General features: G+C 40.8%; 1 protein-coding gene across 4 annotated transcripts in view; it reads right to left on the bottom strand.

The window, feature by feature from the left end:
- Positions 1-17,584, bottom strand: part of cadm1.S (cell adhesion molecule 1 S homeolog) — a 117,500-nt gene that overhangs the window by 85,399 nt on the left and 14,517 nt on the right. The window contains exon 1 of one of the 4 annotated variants that reach the window (XM_041571385.1): positions 8,135-8,207. The exons of the other annotated variants lie outside the window; for them this stretch is intronic. Coding sequence (XP_041427319.1) covers positions 8,135-8,192 — 58 coding nt within the window. The 5' untranslated portion in view covers positions 8,193-8,207. Of the gene's footprint in view, positions 1-8,134; positions 8,208-17,584 lie in introns of those variants that run through there. 4 annotated transcript variants of the gene reach the window in all.

The following is a 17,584-nucleotide window of genomic DNA, read 5'->3' as shown; positions in this document are numbered from 1 at the left end:
CATGAATAAACATTCATAAAGAAATTACTTTCTATTTCTCACAAAGACCGAAGCTTATTGCGAGATGGGGAGGGGGTCAATTACTTAAGCCATTACAAAATATTGTGCATTTATAGAGCGATCAAATAGTGCGCACTGGGCTTATAAGTAGAACTGGGGGTTCTCTGTTTTTCCTGCTTTGCTTCAGGGTATGCAGTGCAATTTGGGAATTTAGTGGGACGCAAGAAGTGTGGTGGACAGCATGTGTTTTTTGCTGTATGACTTTGGATAGAACTGTAAGCTCCATACTCAAATGGTCTTTATCGCATGTGCTTTTGTGATAGCTAGGGTTGGTTAAAAGGGCAGCACAAAAGCAAGAAGCAGAAAATGGAGACAGGAAGTTTGTTTCCAAAAGTGCTAGTGTCACAGTCGGCACCCTACACCAGAACAGATGCCAAGCACCCTGGTCTCGGCTCGACTTCACCAGTTAAGTGACCGCCTTTGGCCTCGGGAGGAGCCCTCGGCGTACTCAGATGCCACCTGGACTTAATGAGAGGTGCAAGGCATAAGTTCTGGCAGGCAATGGGGCACGACTGTTTACAAGGATACTGGAAGATAGGAAGCCACCAGGAACAGGCAGGCCGGGCCAGCACAAGCAGTTAGAATAGTCAGACAGGCCAGAATCAGGATTAGAGATCGTAGAATAGTCGGAAAGCAGGCAAGGTCAGGATTGGAGAGGTCAGAGTAGTCAGCAGGCAAGCAAGGGTCAAGACACAGTAGATCAATCAGGAATTACACAAAGCAAACACCCAGGAACAAACTAATTGAACCTAACAACAGGCAATTACCTGAAAGCCAAATTCCCCTTTTAAGCATTTGAATTTCGCGCCAATTGCGCGCTGGCGTCATCACGCCAGCGCCTTTAAATAATGCACGCGTGCGGCGCGCGCGCCCTAGAGGAACCGGCAAGGAGGAAGAAGGCAGCACAGCGGGCGTCCACGCCGAGGACGCGGCGTGGACCCCGCTGCCGCTAGACCACCAGGGTAAGTTCATTACAGTACCCCCCCCTCTAGGAGGGGCCACTGGACCCTCAACCTTACCAGGAGACCTGGGGTGGGATTGTCTCCTAAGGTAGTCCACCCTGGCATCGGACTTGACCAGATTTTCCACCAACACTGGAAGAGGACTTGATTGTTGGTGGACCTGTATGGCTGGTTTTAACACAGAAACATGAAACAGGTTAGATAACAGAAATATCTCAGGTAACTCAAGGCAGACAGAGGTTGGGTTCACAATTTCCACAATAGGGTATGGACCAATAACTTTGGGTCCCTGCTTAAGAGCTGGAATTTTAAGCTTAATATTCCCTGTGGATAACCAAACCAAGTCCCCAACCTGAAATTTGGGTACCTCCCTATGGGACGTAACTACTGCTCTTTTTTGAGCGGATGGAACTGCCGATAGGGAACTACGTACCCCCGAACAAGACTTAGAGCTATGCTCAACAGAAGGGAGTTTCTCTAAGGAAGTACCAGCTACCATCAGAGTGGAAGCTAGACATGAATCTTGGCACTTGGAACCCCAATGAATAACCTCCCCAGTTACCCAATCAATGTGGGGGTTGTGCACCTGTAGCCATGGTAACCCCAGAATTAACGGGGACGAGGAACCATCAAGAATGTGAAAAGCTAATTTTTCATAATGCATATTGTTCACACAAATGGATAATGCTTTGGATCTTTGGGTTACCAAACCTGACCCCAGTGGGCTTTTATCAATAGCAGAAATCCTCATAGGAGGTGTGAGGGGATTAAGGGGAATATTATACCTTTCTGCGAAGGCAGCATCTAAAAAATTTCCCCCAGCCCCCGAATCCACTAAGGCCGAAACTGTAACAGAACCCCCAGGCCAGGATAAAACTACAGGTACTAAGTTTTTTGAGGCGAATTGGGAAGAGGGAATCTCTCTACCCAAATGGAGCTTCCCTTCTCCACTAAGGTTATAGGGAATTTCCAGGCCTCTTGGGACAATTTTTAAGGAAATGCCCCTTATCCCCACAATACATGCATAGACCCAGGGATCGCCTACGGGCCCTTTCCTCGGAAGACAGGCGTGTAGCCCCCAATTGCATGGGTTCCCCCCGAGGGTTAGGAAACGAGGGAGTTGGAGACTCGTCAATACATGTAGTAGGGAAAACTATATCCTCCTCAGCTCGTCTTTCCCTTTGCCTCCTATCAATTTGAATGGCTAACCACATGAGGTCATCCAACGTGGAAGATGGAGGGTAATTAACCAGGCTATTTTTGACAGGGCTAGAAAGACCCACCCGGAATTGACTACGAAGAGCTGTATCATTCCACCCCGTCTCAACTGACCAGCGGCGGAATTCAGTACAATACTCCTCAATAACTCTTTTCCCTTGACGGAGTTTACGAATAGCGGAGTCGGCAGAACTAGCACGATACAGGTCATCGTATAACATGGCCATGGTAGCAAAAAATGCTTCTAGGGATAAACGGGCAGGGTCAGAGGAGGGTAATCTTAGTGCCCAGACTTGTGGGTCACCTTGTTGTAAGGTCATAACGAACCTTACTTCATCCTCACCAGTAGGGAAGTTGTGAGGGAAAAAACTGAGGTATAACTTACGAGCCTCTTGAAAAACAAAAAATGTACCCCTATCCCCACTAAACTTATCAGGAAAGGGGATTTTTGGGTCATGGGAAAAATCTCTATTACCGGGAGTTACTGACGAAGTAGACCCCTCAGGAATCTCAGATTGCTGTGCATCCAACCTCTCAGAGAGAGACCGCAGACCTTGAATAATGAAATTCTGCTTCCCCTCTTGTTCATCGAGGCGCTGGAGGAGGGTCGAATACAGCAGTTCAGTGGTTTGCGGAATAGCAGGAGCTTCTTCCATTTTCTTCCGTCTCATGGGCCCGTTGTACTGTCACGGTCGGCACCCTACACCAGAACAGATGCCAAGCACCCTGGTCTCGGCTCGACTTCACCAGTTAAATGACCGCCTTTGGCCTCGGGATGAGCCCTCGGCGTACTCAGATGCCACCTGGACTTAACGAGAGGTGCAAGGCATAAGTTCTGGCAGGCAATGGGGCACGACTGTTTACAAGGATACTGGAAGATAGGAAGACACCAGGAACAGGCAGGCCGGGCCAGCACAAGCAGTTAGAATAGTCAGACAGGCCGGAATCAGGATTAGAGATCGTAGAATAGTCGGAAAGCAGGCAAGGTCAGGATTGGAGAGGTCAGAGTAGTCAGCAGGCAAGCAAGGGTCAAGACACAGTAGATCAATCAGGAATTACACAAAGCAAACACCCAGGAACAAACTAATTGAACCTAACAACGGGCAATTACCTGAAAGCCAAATTCCCCTTTTAAGCATTTGAATTTCGCGCCAATTGCGCGCTGGCGTCATCACGCCAGCGCGACTGCGCCTTTAAATAATGCACGCGTGCGGCGCGCGCCCTAGAGGAACCGGCAAGGAGGAAGAAGGCAGCACAGCGGGCGTCCACGCCGAGGACGCGGCGTGGACCCCGCTGCCGCTAGACCACCAGGGTAAGTTCATTACAGCTAGAACACTTACAAACCACTCTGTTGCCAATCGATTTTTCCAAGTTCAGCCCTAAAGGGACAAGTGCTGGAGGTCAGCTAAATGTGATAAAGATCTCAGCACTCGGATTAGATTGATAGTTTGTATAGATAATCAACACTAGAGGCTGAAATCAATTGAATCAAATCTAAATGTTAAAACAAACATCACAAACATCCCCTCCTCTAAATCCTTTGTGTACTGGTGGTGGTGACAAACTTCTACTGCATGAAGCTTTATTTTGAAATACTGATTCAGCATAAATAGATTGTAAATTTCTGACGAAGAACATTATCATTTGTCACAACCTTAGTTGGTGGGTGTGTGTTGTAGTACATATCATAATTGGTTTAGTAAATAAAATACAGCGATATGAATGATTTTCATCAAAATGTGACTGGTTAAAATGGACCTGTCACCCAGACACAAAAAGCTGTATAATAAGTCATTTTCAAATTAAACATCCAATTTCTATTTTTTTATTATTCATAGCTGTTAGCTCATTTAAAAATCTCAGCTGTCAATCAAATATTGTCTGCCACTCCTCTATGCCCTGGGCATAGAGGTGGGGCAGACAATTACTTTCACTTTCCATTCCGCACTTCCTAGATGTCACTGTTCTCCACATATTCTCCCATTATCATCATCATTTATTTGTGAAGCAAGGGCATGGGCATCGGGAAGGTCCGGACTGAGAATTAAAATAGGCCCTGTCATTTCAGGTAACCAGAGGCCCAATCAGCCCAAACAGCCCCCACCAGCCCACTAAACACTGACTTTCTATGGCACCTTATAGCAGCCCCTCTGGCAATTGCCAGTCTGGCCTGACATTGGGTCCCTCTTTCTGGTGCACAACCAAGATTCTGAGATTATGCAAGGCTTGCCTTAATAACAGTGTCCACAAAATGGCTCCTGCCTGCTTGCTATAATTATTAATTCCCAGACTGAAGATTCAAATAATTTATATAGTGTAATTAAAGTTCATTTTGATTGACTAAATGTGATAAAATAGGATTTTGAATACTTTTTTTGGGTGACAGGTTATAAGTCACATTTACAAAGAAGGTTTGTTTTCCTTTTAATAAACTGGCAAGACTATGTGGAGAACTGGAACAATTAAAGGAAGGGTAAAGAAGTAAACAAATAATGGGAAGAGGAAATATTTAGGGGAAAGGCCCGCTAATTCATTTAAGACTCCAACTGTCACAAGAAATGTCCCTACACAAGCAGACCTAAACCCAACTCACAGTACCTAACGTGGCATGTTGATTGAATAAAGTAGATTCTCACATGCAATAATAGAACAGCCTGGAAGGTACAGGAAAACTCAACAAGAGCTAGACAATCACAAACATGAGGTCTTATACAATTGCATTTTATTAAATATGCCTTATGGTGGGCTGCAGTGCTCCTTGCACACTATTCAATAAATTCACTGTCACTTACAGATACTACTAAAAACACTGCTTTTTAAAGGAGAAGGAAAGGCTAAAATTAAGCTTTTTTTTTTTTTAGAAAGGTCTATATAAAAACACCAGAGTAAACCCTCAAAATAATAATGTTCTGAGTCCATTGTCAAAAGATACATATCAGTTCTTTCCTTCTATTGTGTACACAAGGAATTCGGTATCAGGCTTACTTCTTTCAGCTTAAACCTCCATGGCTTGGGCATGCTCAGTTTGCTCCTCTCCCTCCTCCCCACCCTGCTGTAATCTGAGCCCAGAGCTATGAGTGAGCAGGGAAGGACTCAGACAAGTGATGTCACAGCAAGCTAATATGGCAGCTGCTATCCTAAACAAACAGAGAGTGCTTCTAGAGCTGTTTACTCCCGTATCCCGTAAAATAGTCTTATAGCTTTCCTTCTCCTTTACGTTTTCTACTTTTTAAAAAAAGTTAACTAAAGTCTATTGAAAGACAAAGTCAATATAACAGCTACCATCCTTACTTATAAATGCAATATGCAAAGAAAACAATGGGGTTTTTTGTTTTTTTTCACACAAACATCTATGCCATAACTAAGCATAGCATCTGTCATGGATATTCTGTCTTGTTTAGCTTTTCAGAATGTGCAATGGTTCTACCAGTCACCTCATAAACAGGTTACTTAGCTCCCTTCCAATGTGGCTGCACAACAAGTTAGCTGGTCAGGGAATAGAAGGTGAGGTAAGGAATCAAATGGCATCTGCAATAATTGCTACTTGCAGCAACGTCAAAGCCCCAAACATTTACTGCAGGTAGGGGACATTAAAATTAAGCTCCTCTTGTAAAAATTTACCTTGGCTACATGGTAAACAGTTTATATATTTCAAAGAAAGACCAGCAACAGAGAATTCTTGTGAAAAACTTTAATGCTGTCAACACTCCGTAGTGTAATTTGTGAAATGACTCGAGGACACTTGGTATGGGATTGATTATCCAGAATGCTTGGGGTTTTCCTGATAACAGGTCTTTCTGTAATTTGGATCTTCATTGTTGAAAAATCGTAAAAATCAGTTGAACATTAAATAAACCCAATAGGCTGTTTTCGCCTCCAATAAGAATTAATTATATCTTAGTATGAAACAAGTACAAGATACTGTTTTATTATTAGAGAAATTCTCCATTATTTGGAGCGGGTTTCCAGATAACCAATCCCATACCTGTAAATAATGTACCTTCTGTAAAACATATATACACACACACACAAATCCTTACAGAAACATGGTTAAAAGTTGATCTTGCAATAATAACATCTACATGTTTCAATGCATTACAAAATGACCCATCATAACTGCAAAAATGTGTTTTTGTACACAGAACTAATAGAGTACTGTGAAAGACGCTAGCATGTGCGATTTTGCATGCATATAGGCAAAGCAAATCTGTCATCACTCCCCATAAGCGCAAAGATCTTTCTTTGGTGAAAAACCGATTTAACGATTTTTTTCATGAAGTTAGTGGGAATCGAACGAAATTTACCAGTCCCAATGCAATCTATTTATGTTTGCAGGGCCAACCAGGCAGCTACCCTCAGTTTTCCTAGCAATATCGCCTGAAATGGTCTTTTTAGTTGATGGACAATTCGTACATTTAAAACGATCGTTTCGAGATAATCATGGTCTCACGATAACGGAAAGATCTTTTAAAGGAAAAGTTCAGTGTGAAAATAAAAACTGTGTAAATAGATAGGCTGTGCAAAATAAAACACGTTTCTAAGGCAAAAATGTAATGTATAAAGGCTGGAGTGACTGGATGTGTAACATAATAGCCAGAACACTGCTTCCTGCTTTTCAGCTCTATAACTCTGAGTTAGTCAGTGACTTGAAGGGGGGCAGATGGTACATTTCTGTTCAGTGAGTTTGTAATTGATCCTCAGCATTCAGCTCAGATTCAAAAGCAACAGATATGACCCATGTGGCCTCCCTAAAGTCTCTGATTGGTTACTGCCTGGTGACCAGGGTAACCAGTCAGTGTAAACCAAGAGAGCTGAAAAGCAGGAAGTAGTGTTCTGGCTATTGTGTTACACATCCAGTCACTGCAGCCTTTATACATTACATTTTTGCCTAACTATATTAGAAACATTTATTTTGCACAGCCTATTTACCCAGTTTTTATTTTTACACTGAACTGTTCCTTTAAAGATTTTTACATCTATGGTCAGCTTAAAGTGGACCTGTCATCCAGACACAAAAATCTGTATAATAAAAGTCCTTTTCAAATTAAACATGAAATTCAATTTCTATTTTTTATTAAAGCATGTTATTTTATTAAAACAGTTGTAAACTCATTTAAAAATCTCAGCTGTCAATCAAATATTGTCTGCCCCTCCACTATGCCAATGGCATAGAGGCGGGGCAGACAATAACTTTCACTTTCCATTCAGCACTTCTTAGATGTCACTGCTCTCCACACACACATTTAATTGTGTAGCCAGGGCATGGAAATGGACAACGGGTCCCCCATTTTGGTGCAGAAACAAGATTATGAGATGATGCAAGGCTTGCTTTAACAGTGTCCACAAAATGGCTCCTGCCTGCTTGCTATAATTATGAATTCCCAGACAGAAGGAAACAAGATTCCAATAATTTAAATAGTGTAATTAAAGTTCATTTTGCTTGACTAATATGATAAAAAAAAAAAATTTGAACAATTTTTTGGGGTGGCGGGTCCCCTTTAAGTCTATACTAAATGCACAGAAACTCATACATGGAGAACTAACTCATGTTAAACTGCAGTAATAATACTTGTTTCTAAAAATAACATGAATACGAGTTGGTACTGGGATCTCCCTCACTATTCAACACTGCAAGTTTTGGGTAGAAAGTAGGCAAGTTTTTATAATCTCACATCCATGGCTTTGGTGTGCAGTACTTGACAGCGCTGGACCACTTGTACCCCCCCCCCCGATGGCGGCCCTGGGCACCTACTCAGCAACTAGGGAGATCAGTAAGTGTAGGGATTTAAAGCCATAGGGGCAAATTATCCCTATAGGTCCCTACACCTATAATGAATTTGACCTTCGCAGGCCCTAAGAATTTTTCTGAAAGAAGTTCAGCTGCCTCTACTTACAGAATAATACTGTCATGGCAGCAGAAGACATAGTATCCACTTCAGCAAACACAGACATCTTTGTAAAAACCTAGTGAAAATGAAGCAGCCATTTGAAAATTGGGAAACGATGGCATTCATTCACTGCAGCATTTATTGATCTTTTTCATGTTTTGTTTTTGTTTTGCTGGAACTTATTTGCCACTTCACATTTTTCCCCATTGCCTTTAAAGGGGTTGTTCACCTTCCAACACTATTACTAGTGAACTGAAAAAAATACTTTTCAATTACTTCTTACTTTTGATTTGTGACCGTTTGTCTAATACTGAAGCGTAAAGTTTCATTTTCTACCATAGGTCTTTCTAAAAAAAACTGGGGGGAGGGCACCAACTCTTTAACAGCTCTAAGGGTTAGTCCACACAAGGAGACTCGGGGAGATTTAGTAGCCTGGCGACTAAAAGCCTCTTCTTCTGGGCGACATCTCCCTGAACTGCCTTTGCGTGTCTTCCTTTCCGCTATAATGAAAAGTTGCCTGCGCTAAAGCACACGCAGTGATTCGTTTTCTGCTTCACGAGGAAACTTCGCACGACTTCGGAAAATGAAACGCCGCATGTGCTTTAGCGCAGGCTACTTTTCATTATAGCGGATGGGAAGACACGCGAAGGCAGTTCAGGGAGATTGTTGCCCAGAAGAGGAGGAGTTTAGTTGCCAGGCAACAATCTCCCCGAATCTCCTAGTGTGGACTAACCCTTATGGATATATTAGTATTAACACATTTCTTATCTTTGTCCCTGCTGAGAAGAATATCGGCTAGTGATGTGCGGGTCAGGGTTTCCCTGACCCGCACCCTAACCCGCGCCCGCCCGCACCCGCTTCCAGGGATCCTTTTATAGACCCACGCCGCCGATGACATCACAATGACGTCACAAAAGGGGCGGGGCGAGCAGACGCGACACTATAAAACCGGAACCCGGAAGTTGGATGCCGGCATTTGAAGGTGGCGGCCAGGGAGAGCAGGAGAAAAGCTCAACCCGCACCCGCCCGCGAGAAGCACTGCGAGGTATCGGGTCAGCCCGCACATCACCAATATCCGCATTTCATTAAAAGCAGCAGAATTGATACAATAGTTGTACACCTTCCACAGATATTGCTGAGAAATGTAGCAAATTGTCCAGAATCTGCTCAGTGATTACTGAACTGCAAGACTGAAAAACTAGAGACAGGAACATTACACTTTATACTTCAATCCTGGAAAAAATAAAAAGATTAAAAAGGTGTTTGTAAAGGTGAACAACCCCTTTAATCGATTATGCCATGTCTAAAGGGGTTTGACATAATGGTGTCCAATCCATAGTTTGGAAGTGAAAAATAAAAGCACACCTTGATAAACTGCCCCTTTATTTTACACAGAGTTTTACAGTTTTTTGTTATACACAGTATGATAAAATAGCACCTAAGTGTAAGGCGACGCATGAGTGTATGGCTATAAAAAAAAAAAAAAATTCAAAAGATTTGTAGGCTTTGACTAAGCACTTCTAAAGCACACAGCATGCCTTGATTGCATAAAACTCTAACCCAAAAACAAAATGCATTGTACATTACTATTTCTATCAATCTCCCTAGAACCATCATTCTACCACTTTAATTAGATGTGGAAGGAAAAGCAATTATTCACATATTATTCCCTGCCCAAATGAAAATTGACACTGCTGCAACAAAGAACTAGTATGAAGTTGTACATTTTTCATGACGTCCATAACATTATTCAACTCTTGCCCAATACCCATGTCACCAGAACAAAAAATTTAGATATTTAAAAACACATAATGGCGTCAGTTCGCTTAAGAGACATTTCTCAGCCCAATTAAAAACTCATTAAAAAGGATTTTTTTCTCAGCAGTAAATGACAAGCCTATTGTGCTAGCCAGATCGCCATAACATCACAGGCTCTGTGTTTTTCTTTAATTAATAATTAGATTGACATACAATGTATAATTCTCATACAGAGCATCACTGCAATGTTAAAGTACAGTTTCAAAAAGTAAAGATGCTCCTAGAGCTTCCAGGCTTCGAATGATAATGACCCGATTCCAAGGTGCATTTAGTTTGTATCATACCATTAGTTGCATTGCTGGAATAATCACAGGCATCTACTCTCTGTGCAGTAAAAGCTGGATGCACCTCTAATACTGCCAGAAACCATATAATTTACTCAAACTGTAAATACAGTGCCAGCAGAACACCGTTTATCCAAGCACTCTGCTAATAAATTCAGTTTATTTCTTAAGCAGGAAACCTTCATAAAATCCAAGACTTTATCGGAAAATGAAAATATAAAAGCCCACCATGCATGTCACACATGCGTAAGAGAGCGCGCATGTTACGCGTGTGTAAGAGAGTGAGAATGTCGCGCGTGCATAAAAGAGTGCGCAAGCCGCATGTGCGAGCGCATGAGAACATAAATCTGTGGTATGCAAGACCAGCACCAGTGAGTGAGAAGGAAGTGACGAGACCAAAAAAAAAAAAAAGAATAGTCAGCAAAATGTTGCATTAGCACGATGCAAGTACAGTGAAAAGAATAAATAAAAACGAGAATGAGGTGAGAGGAAAAAGAATGGACAAACCAAACAACTTATAATAGAGAGAGGTGTAGAAAAATAACAGAGAAAAAAAGTTTAATCTTTATATGACATTCTAGTGGTTAAATTGTCTGTAAAACCTTTTTACAGACAATTTGCCCACCCCTTGGCTATTGATTAGATTACATCAGGGCCCAATCCTGAAGGGATTTTCCTACTTCACCAATCAATATCGAACACAAACTGGTAAGGAAGATCTTGCATCCTGCTGACTAATGTGAACCGCCTTAAAGTACAAGTCATAGGGGCAAATTTTCTAAAGTGACTAACGCAACTTTGGGCGACTATTGAAAACGCATCGCCGCATGTGCATTAGCGCAGGCGACTTTTCATTGTAGCCTATGGGGAAAAACGCTGAGGCAGTTCGGGGAGATATTCGCTCAAAAGACGAGGCGATTAAGTCGCCAGGTGACAAAATCTCCCCGAATCTCCTCGTGTGGACTAGCCCTTACAGCACTGATCCCCAACCAGTAGCTCGTGAGCAACATGTTGCTCTCCAACCCCGTAGATCAGGGATCCCCATCCTTTAGAACCCGTGAGCAACATTCAGAAGTAAAAGGATTTGGGGAGCAACACAAGCATGAAAAATGTTCCTGGGTGCCAAATAAGGGCTGTGATTGGCCTTTTAGTAGCCTCTATGTGGATTGTCAACCTACACTGAGGCTCTGTTTGGCAGTACACCTGGTTTTTATGCAATCAAAACTTGCCTCTAAGCCTGGAATTCAAAAATAAGCAGCTGCTTTGAGGCCACTGGGAGCAACATCCAAGGGGTTGGAGAGCAACATGTTGCTCACGAGCTACTGGTTGTGGATCACTGCCATAGATGTTGCTCCCAGTGACCTCAAAGCAGTGCTTATTTTTGAATTTGAGGCTTGGAGGCAAGTTTTAGTTGCATAAAAATCAGGTGTACTGCCAAACAGAGCCTCAATGTAGGCTGACAATATACATAGGGGCTACTAAATGGTCAATCACAGCCCGTATTTGGCACCCCAAGTACATTTTTCATGCTAGTGTTGCTCCCCAACTCCTTTTACTTCTGAATGTTTCTCATGGGATCTAAAGGTTGGGGATCTCTGTCTTACAGCAATGAAATGTAATTTAAGGTTTTGAACAGTAGGATATTGGTTTAAAGCAATGCTTTTGGGTTAGGATGTCACATTTTTGCACTTTGTGAATCCAATTTCAGAATATGTAACTCCAGGGAGAAAAATGTCAAGGCAAGAAAAATATGCAGTAAATTGCACATGTAGCAAATAAGCCACTGACCAGGGCTGAAGTTTCCTATCAAGTCAAGATTGTTACAAAAGAACACAAGCCATCATGAAAAACACAGAAGTTTGGAATCTAGAGCATGTTTGGGGCTAGTACATGTGCTAAACTACATGCAGCTAACTTTAATTGTAAAGATTATTATTGTTTTTACCAAAAATGTGTTTCTTGAATTGTATTACATAGTATTATAGCAAAGAACAAACTGGTGAGCTTTTAAAGGGGAAAAACTTGAAAACTAACATTTTTGAGATTTATTATTCTCCGAAGCTGCTAAAAATCCTAATCTGAAAATAAAATAAAGAGTTTTAGGAGCAAAGTTGCAAAATTTTAATTGACTTTGTCTCACCTATTTTTTTTACAGGAACTTTTTTTGGGGTAACCAAAATAACAACTTTATTTTATTTAGGTTTCCCAGGCTTGTGCAGCGTAATATATTTGCTGTAAGATATACATCCAATCAACTTTAACTTCCCACCATATGCAAATTAGCCAACGCTAGCTTAACTTCGATTCGCTTGTCACAGAAACGCTAGCGCAACTTCACCAGAGTTCATACCCTGGACGCAATTTTGGATTTTGGTGAATTAGCGTTGTCCTGGCGAATCTATGCCTGGCGAAGTGTTGCGCTGTGAGCAAAGACGTCACCGGCGAATTTTCTGAGGTTAGTGAATTTGCCCTATAGTGTTCCCACGTCATACATTGTGCTCAACCCATGTTGAAGGGGCTGTACATAAATCCTCAGGCAACTAGATACCTAGTTTTGCATAAAATAATTATCCTATACACTTAGGTTTAAATAGGGCTTTATTATGGGCCTATACGAATAACAATTGTAGTTCAAATAAATGGAGAATGCAATGCAGCCTTTTCAATTGTTTAACAAGGATTGCTTCCTGTATCTAGCAGGATATGCAAAAAGCATAATGTGCAACATACCAGTTTTGCACAATGCAATACGGGATTTGTTATCCAGAAACCCGTTATCCAAAAAATTTCGAATTACAGAAAGGCCATCTCCCATAAACTTCATTTTATCCAAATATTCGAAATGTTTTCAAATGATTTCCTTTTTCGGTGTATTAATAAAATAGTACGTTGTACATGATTCTAACTAAGATATAATTAATTCTTATTGGATGCAAAACCAGCCTATTGGGTTTAATTAAGGTTTACATGATTTTCTAGTAGACTTAAGGTGTGAAGATCCAGCAAGTGAATTATTTTTAAGTTGTACTGTTGGTGTGTAGGAAGCCATCTCAGGTCATTTTGCCTGGTAATGTGTTTTCAGAAAGTGGCAGCACTTTATGATGGAACTGCTTACTGGCTGGCTGTTGTTTCTCCTACTCAATGTAACTGAATCTGATGCATTGGGACCTGGCTTTTTCTATTGAGTGCTGTTCTTAGATCTAGCAGGCAGCTGTTATCTTGTGTTAGGGAGCTGCTATCTTGTTAATTTCCCATTTTTATGTTTTTAGGCTGCTGGGGGGGGGGGTTGCCTAGGGCACCTGGGCCGGCACTGCATGAGTGCCACCAAAGAACTGGCCACATCAGCTAGGAATAATCAGGGAGACCTAGACTAGTATGGCCCTAGCTTAAATAAAAGCATCAACATTAAAATGTATTCCTAACCTGTTCTAGGGGCCTGAAGGGAGACACAAACAGATTAGAAATAGCAAACGGAATCCAGTAACACATCTAGCTTTCCCAGAGGTCCAATTAGGAGGCAAATCAAGAAAGAACCCTTTATGAGCAAACATTATTCCATAAATAAAGCACCATGGCTTGTTATGGCTTATGGCATTTTTCACCGGTTTACAACTCCATGTTAAAGGGCCAGCAGCACCAGTGTGTTCTAAAAGAATTTATATAGAACATTCGTTGAATTTGTACATTCAATTTAGTAACACATCTAAGAAGTATGATACTTCTTTAAATAGGAGATCAATTTGTCTGAAATACATCGAACCTGGGATTTTTTGCCAATAAAAACAAAAAGCTACTAGAAAATCAATTTGAAAAATTAATTACTTGAAAACTCTATAAAAGTGTTTTGCCATAAATATGAATTTACTCCAGATTAAATATCAGATAATAGGTCTACTGTCTAATTATTACAGATGAAAAATCCTTAAAGAGAAGAAGGATTGTTTGCTTAAATAGAGCTAAAGGGCAATGCTGTGTCTGGATAACAGTTTTTTTGGTTATCATCCAGAATGCTTGAGACCATGGGTTTTCTAGATAAATTGTGGCAATCCAAATTAGGGTAAAGGGCAAATTAACCGCAAAATAAAAAAAATTCCTAATAAAAGAAAACATAATTCTAAGCAACTTTCCAATATACATTTATTAAAACATTTTCAGTGCTTTTAAAGTTATTTGTAAATACATTTGCTATTAAAAGCAGCATTTGTTACCTTTTAAACAATGTTCCCTAGCAAAGTCAGGTCTGTTAATCAGCTGCCTTGTCTTACATTGTATCAACAGTCTTAGCCATCAAGGCAGAGAATAGAAAGGCCACAACTTGATTACAATGTAATTCTCCTACCGCACACCTGTAGTTCACCAATCCTGCAAGCTGGTGGTGCGTTCCTTCCGTTGACCCGGCCGGGTCCCTTAGCAACCAATGAGTAAATGAAACGGATCCGCACACACAATGATTAATGCAGTCGGGGATTATCCCCTTTTATTCAGCCACCAAACATCAACGTTTCGGGGGGGGGAAACACCCACCCTTCATCAGAGGGGGCTGATGAAGGGTGGGTGTTTCCCCCCGAAACGTTGATGTTTGGTGGCTGAATAAAAGGGGATAATCCCCGACTGCATTAATCGTTGTGTGTGCGGATCTGTTTCATTTACACATTAGAGAATAGAAAGGGACAAACAGTGCTTTCAATCGCAATATATATATATATATATATATATATATATATATATATATATATATATATATATATATATATATATATATATATATATATATATATATATATATACATACATACATACATATACATATATACACACACACACAAATAACTTAAAAACCATAGAACATGTGTAATGAATGTAAATTGCAAAGTCACTTAGAATAATATTTCCTTTTACGGCAAATTTTTATTTTGGGGTTGACTTGCCCTTTGAAGGTATTGTGCAAAAGATATTTCTGACTCTAGACAGACCAATATACATGAAATGTACCTTCCACTAATATGACAGACAATATGCACCGTCGCAGCTAGAGCAGTGGAAAAACATTTGGCCATACACCCAAATGTCATGCCCATTTAACACAAAAACAGCCTTTATACATGGCTGAAATGACAACATCACAGGTGAAGAAGTACTTGGTGCTCCAATATTTAAGCAGTTTGTGCCCCCCCCCAGCATGTAGAGACAGGCACAGTTTGTGGCGGCCAGCTGTCTGCCTGCCCAGCAAACACTCCCCCCAGAGAATGCTGCTCATCTCCAGGTGGCCACGGATTGTCAGCACTTTATGTAACGTGAGGAGTGACTGGATTGAGAGGCCTGGGGAGAAATAGGACTTTAACCGAATTAGAGACTGTTCTTTATTTAACTGGCCAAGCTCAACTATTTATCTTCTATGTTTAAGGCTTACTCCGAGATGCAATATATTACAGGCATAGTTTACCTTTAAATTAACTTTTACAGGTATGGCATCAGTTATCGGGGAAACCTGTTATCCAGAAAGATCCAAATAAGGGAAGGCTGTCTCCCATAGTCTTCATCATAATCAAATAATTCAAATTTAAAAAAAAAAAATGATTTCCTTTTTCTCTGCAGTAATAAAACAGTACATTGTACTTGATCCAAAACAAACATATAATTAATCCTTATTGGAAGCAAAACCAGCCTTTGGGTGTATTTAATGTTTATATGATTTTCTATTAGCCTTAAGGTATGAAGATCCCAATTATATAAGGAACCATTATCTGGAAAACTCAGGCCCCAAGCATTCTGGATAACAGGTCCAATTACTGTATTATAATGTGAGCACATTTGAAAGTGTAACTAGTAGAATGAGGAGAGCAATCCAAGGCAGAATATCTGCAACAATGTAGTTTATTAGCAGCTACAAAACACTACGGGGCCGATTCACTAACTTCGAGTGAAGGATTCGAAGTAAAAAAACTTCGAATTTTTGTGCTCCTCGACTATCGAATTGGCGTAAATTCGCCTGAGTAGAATGATTCGAATAGATCGAGCGCAAAAACGCTGCGACTATTCGCCATTCGATAGTCGAAGTACTGGATCGAGCGCAAAAACGCTGCGACTATTCGCCCATTCGATAGTCGAAGTACTGTCTCTTTTAAAAATACTTCGACTGCCTACTTCGCCACCTAAAACCTACCGAATTGCTTTAAAAGCCTATGGGAAAGTCCCATAGGCTTGTTTTCCAAGTTTTTGATCGAATAAAAAGACATTCGATCGAATGAAAATCCTTCGAGCGAATATTCGATCGAGCGCCTATTCGCCTGGCGAATATTCGCCAATTCGACTATTCGCCAGCGCGTAAATTCGCCCGAATTGTCTATTTGATTCTATTCCTCAGTCGAATTTCGAGGGATTTAACCCCTCGAAATTCGACCCTTGATGAATTTGTCCCTACATGTTTCGGGCCTCAAACGCCCTTTGTAGTGTTTTGTAGCTGCTAATAAACTACATTATTGCAGATATTCTGCCTTGGATTGTTCTCTTCATTCTACTAGTTATGTTGATACTGAAGACTTGCGGTGAAGTCTTAGAGGAAAGAAGCACCATTGCATTTAAAAACCGGGCAGTGCGCTGAAGTAATCCAGTATAGTGATCACATTTGAAAGTGGCCTTTATATTAGTATCACACTTTGGGCATACCTCAAAACAATCAAAAGTGAAAAAGAAAAAAAAAAAAATCTGGGAGGTAGCTTGTTTTTGGGGTGCCCTTTACAGCTATTTCACACCAATGTCCAGTAGTTGGCCTGGCTCAGTTTGAAAACAGTGATGCTATTATAAGTGAATGTGATATACAGTAGTATTTCACTGTAATTAAAAATGGTTATATCTAAATCTTTGCTCATAATAAACAGAATAGCCCTGTTACACTACTTGACAGTGTTAATTGCTATAGTTCCACAGGTCTAGACTTGCTGGAGCCAAACATTTCTCTACAGTGCTGCAAGCACATTGGAATGACATTAAATCACAGGATGCACACATTAAGGAATACCAGCTCCTGTATAATACAAAGCATTCACTGAACATTCAAGGGAAAAAAAAACCCATATATACACACATATCAAATCATATATGTTTGCCTAGTCCTCGATTGAGATCTTTTTCATCGTATTTCCTTTTTATAAAAAGAAGTTGAGCTTTTCCGGCAAAATGGAAATTTTCTATGCCAAAATTGGCTACTGGCCCAGCATTCTTGCTGTTCATTATTCAAACATAAAATGCACCCACGAACAAAGGGTTTGCATTCTGAACAGTTCAACATTTTGAGACCATGGCAAGGTAAGTTTAACAAGGACTGTTGGTGCCGCTGGTAAACATTGTAACGTAA

This window comes from Xenopus laevis, chromosome 7S (assembly GCF_017654675.1).
Source record: "Xenopus laevis strain J_2021 chromosome 7S, Xenopus_laevis_v10.1, whole genome shotgun sequence".
In the NCBI taxonomy this organism is placed as follows: Eukaryota; Metazoa; Chordata; class Amphibia; order Anura; family Pipidae; genus Xenopus; species Xenopus laevis.
This window is presented reverse-complemented; position numbering and strand designations above follow the sequence as displayed.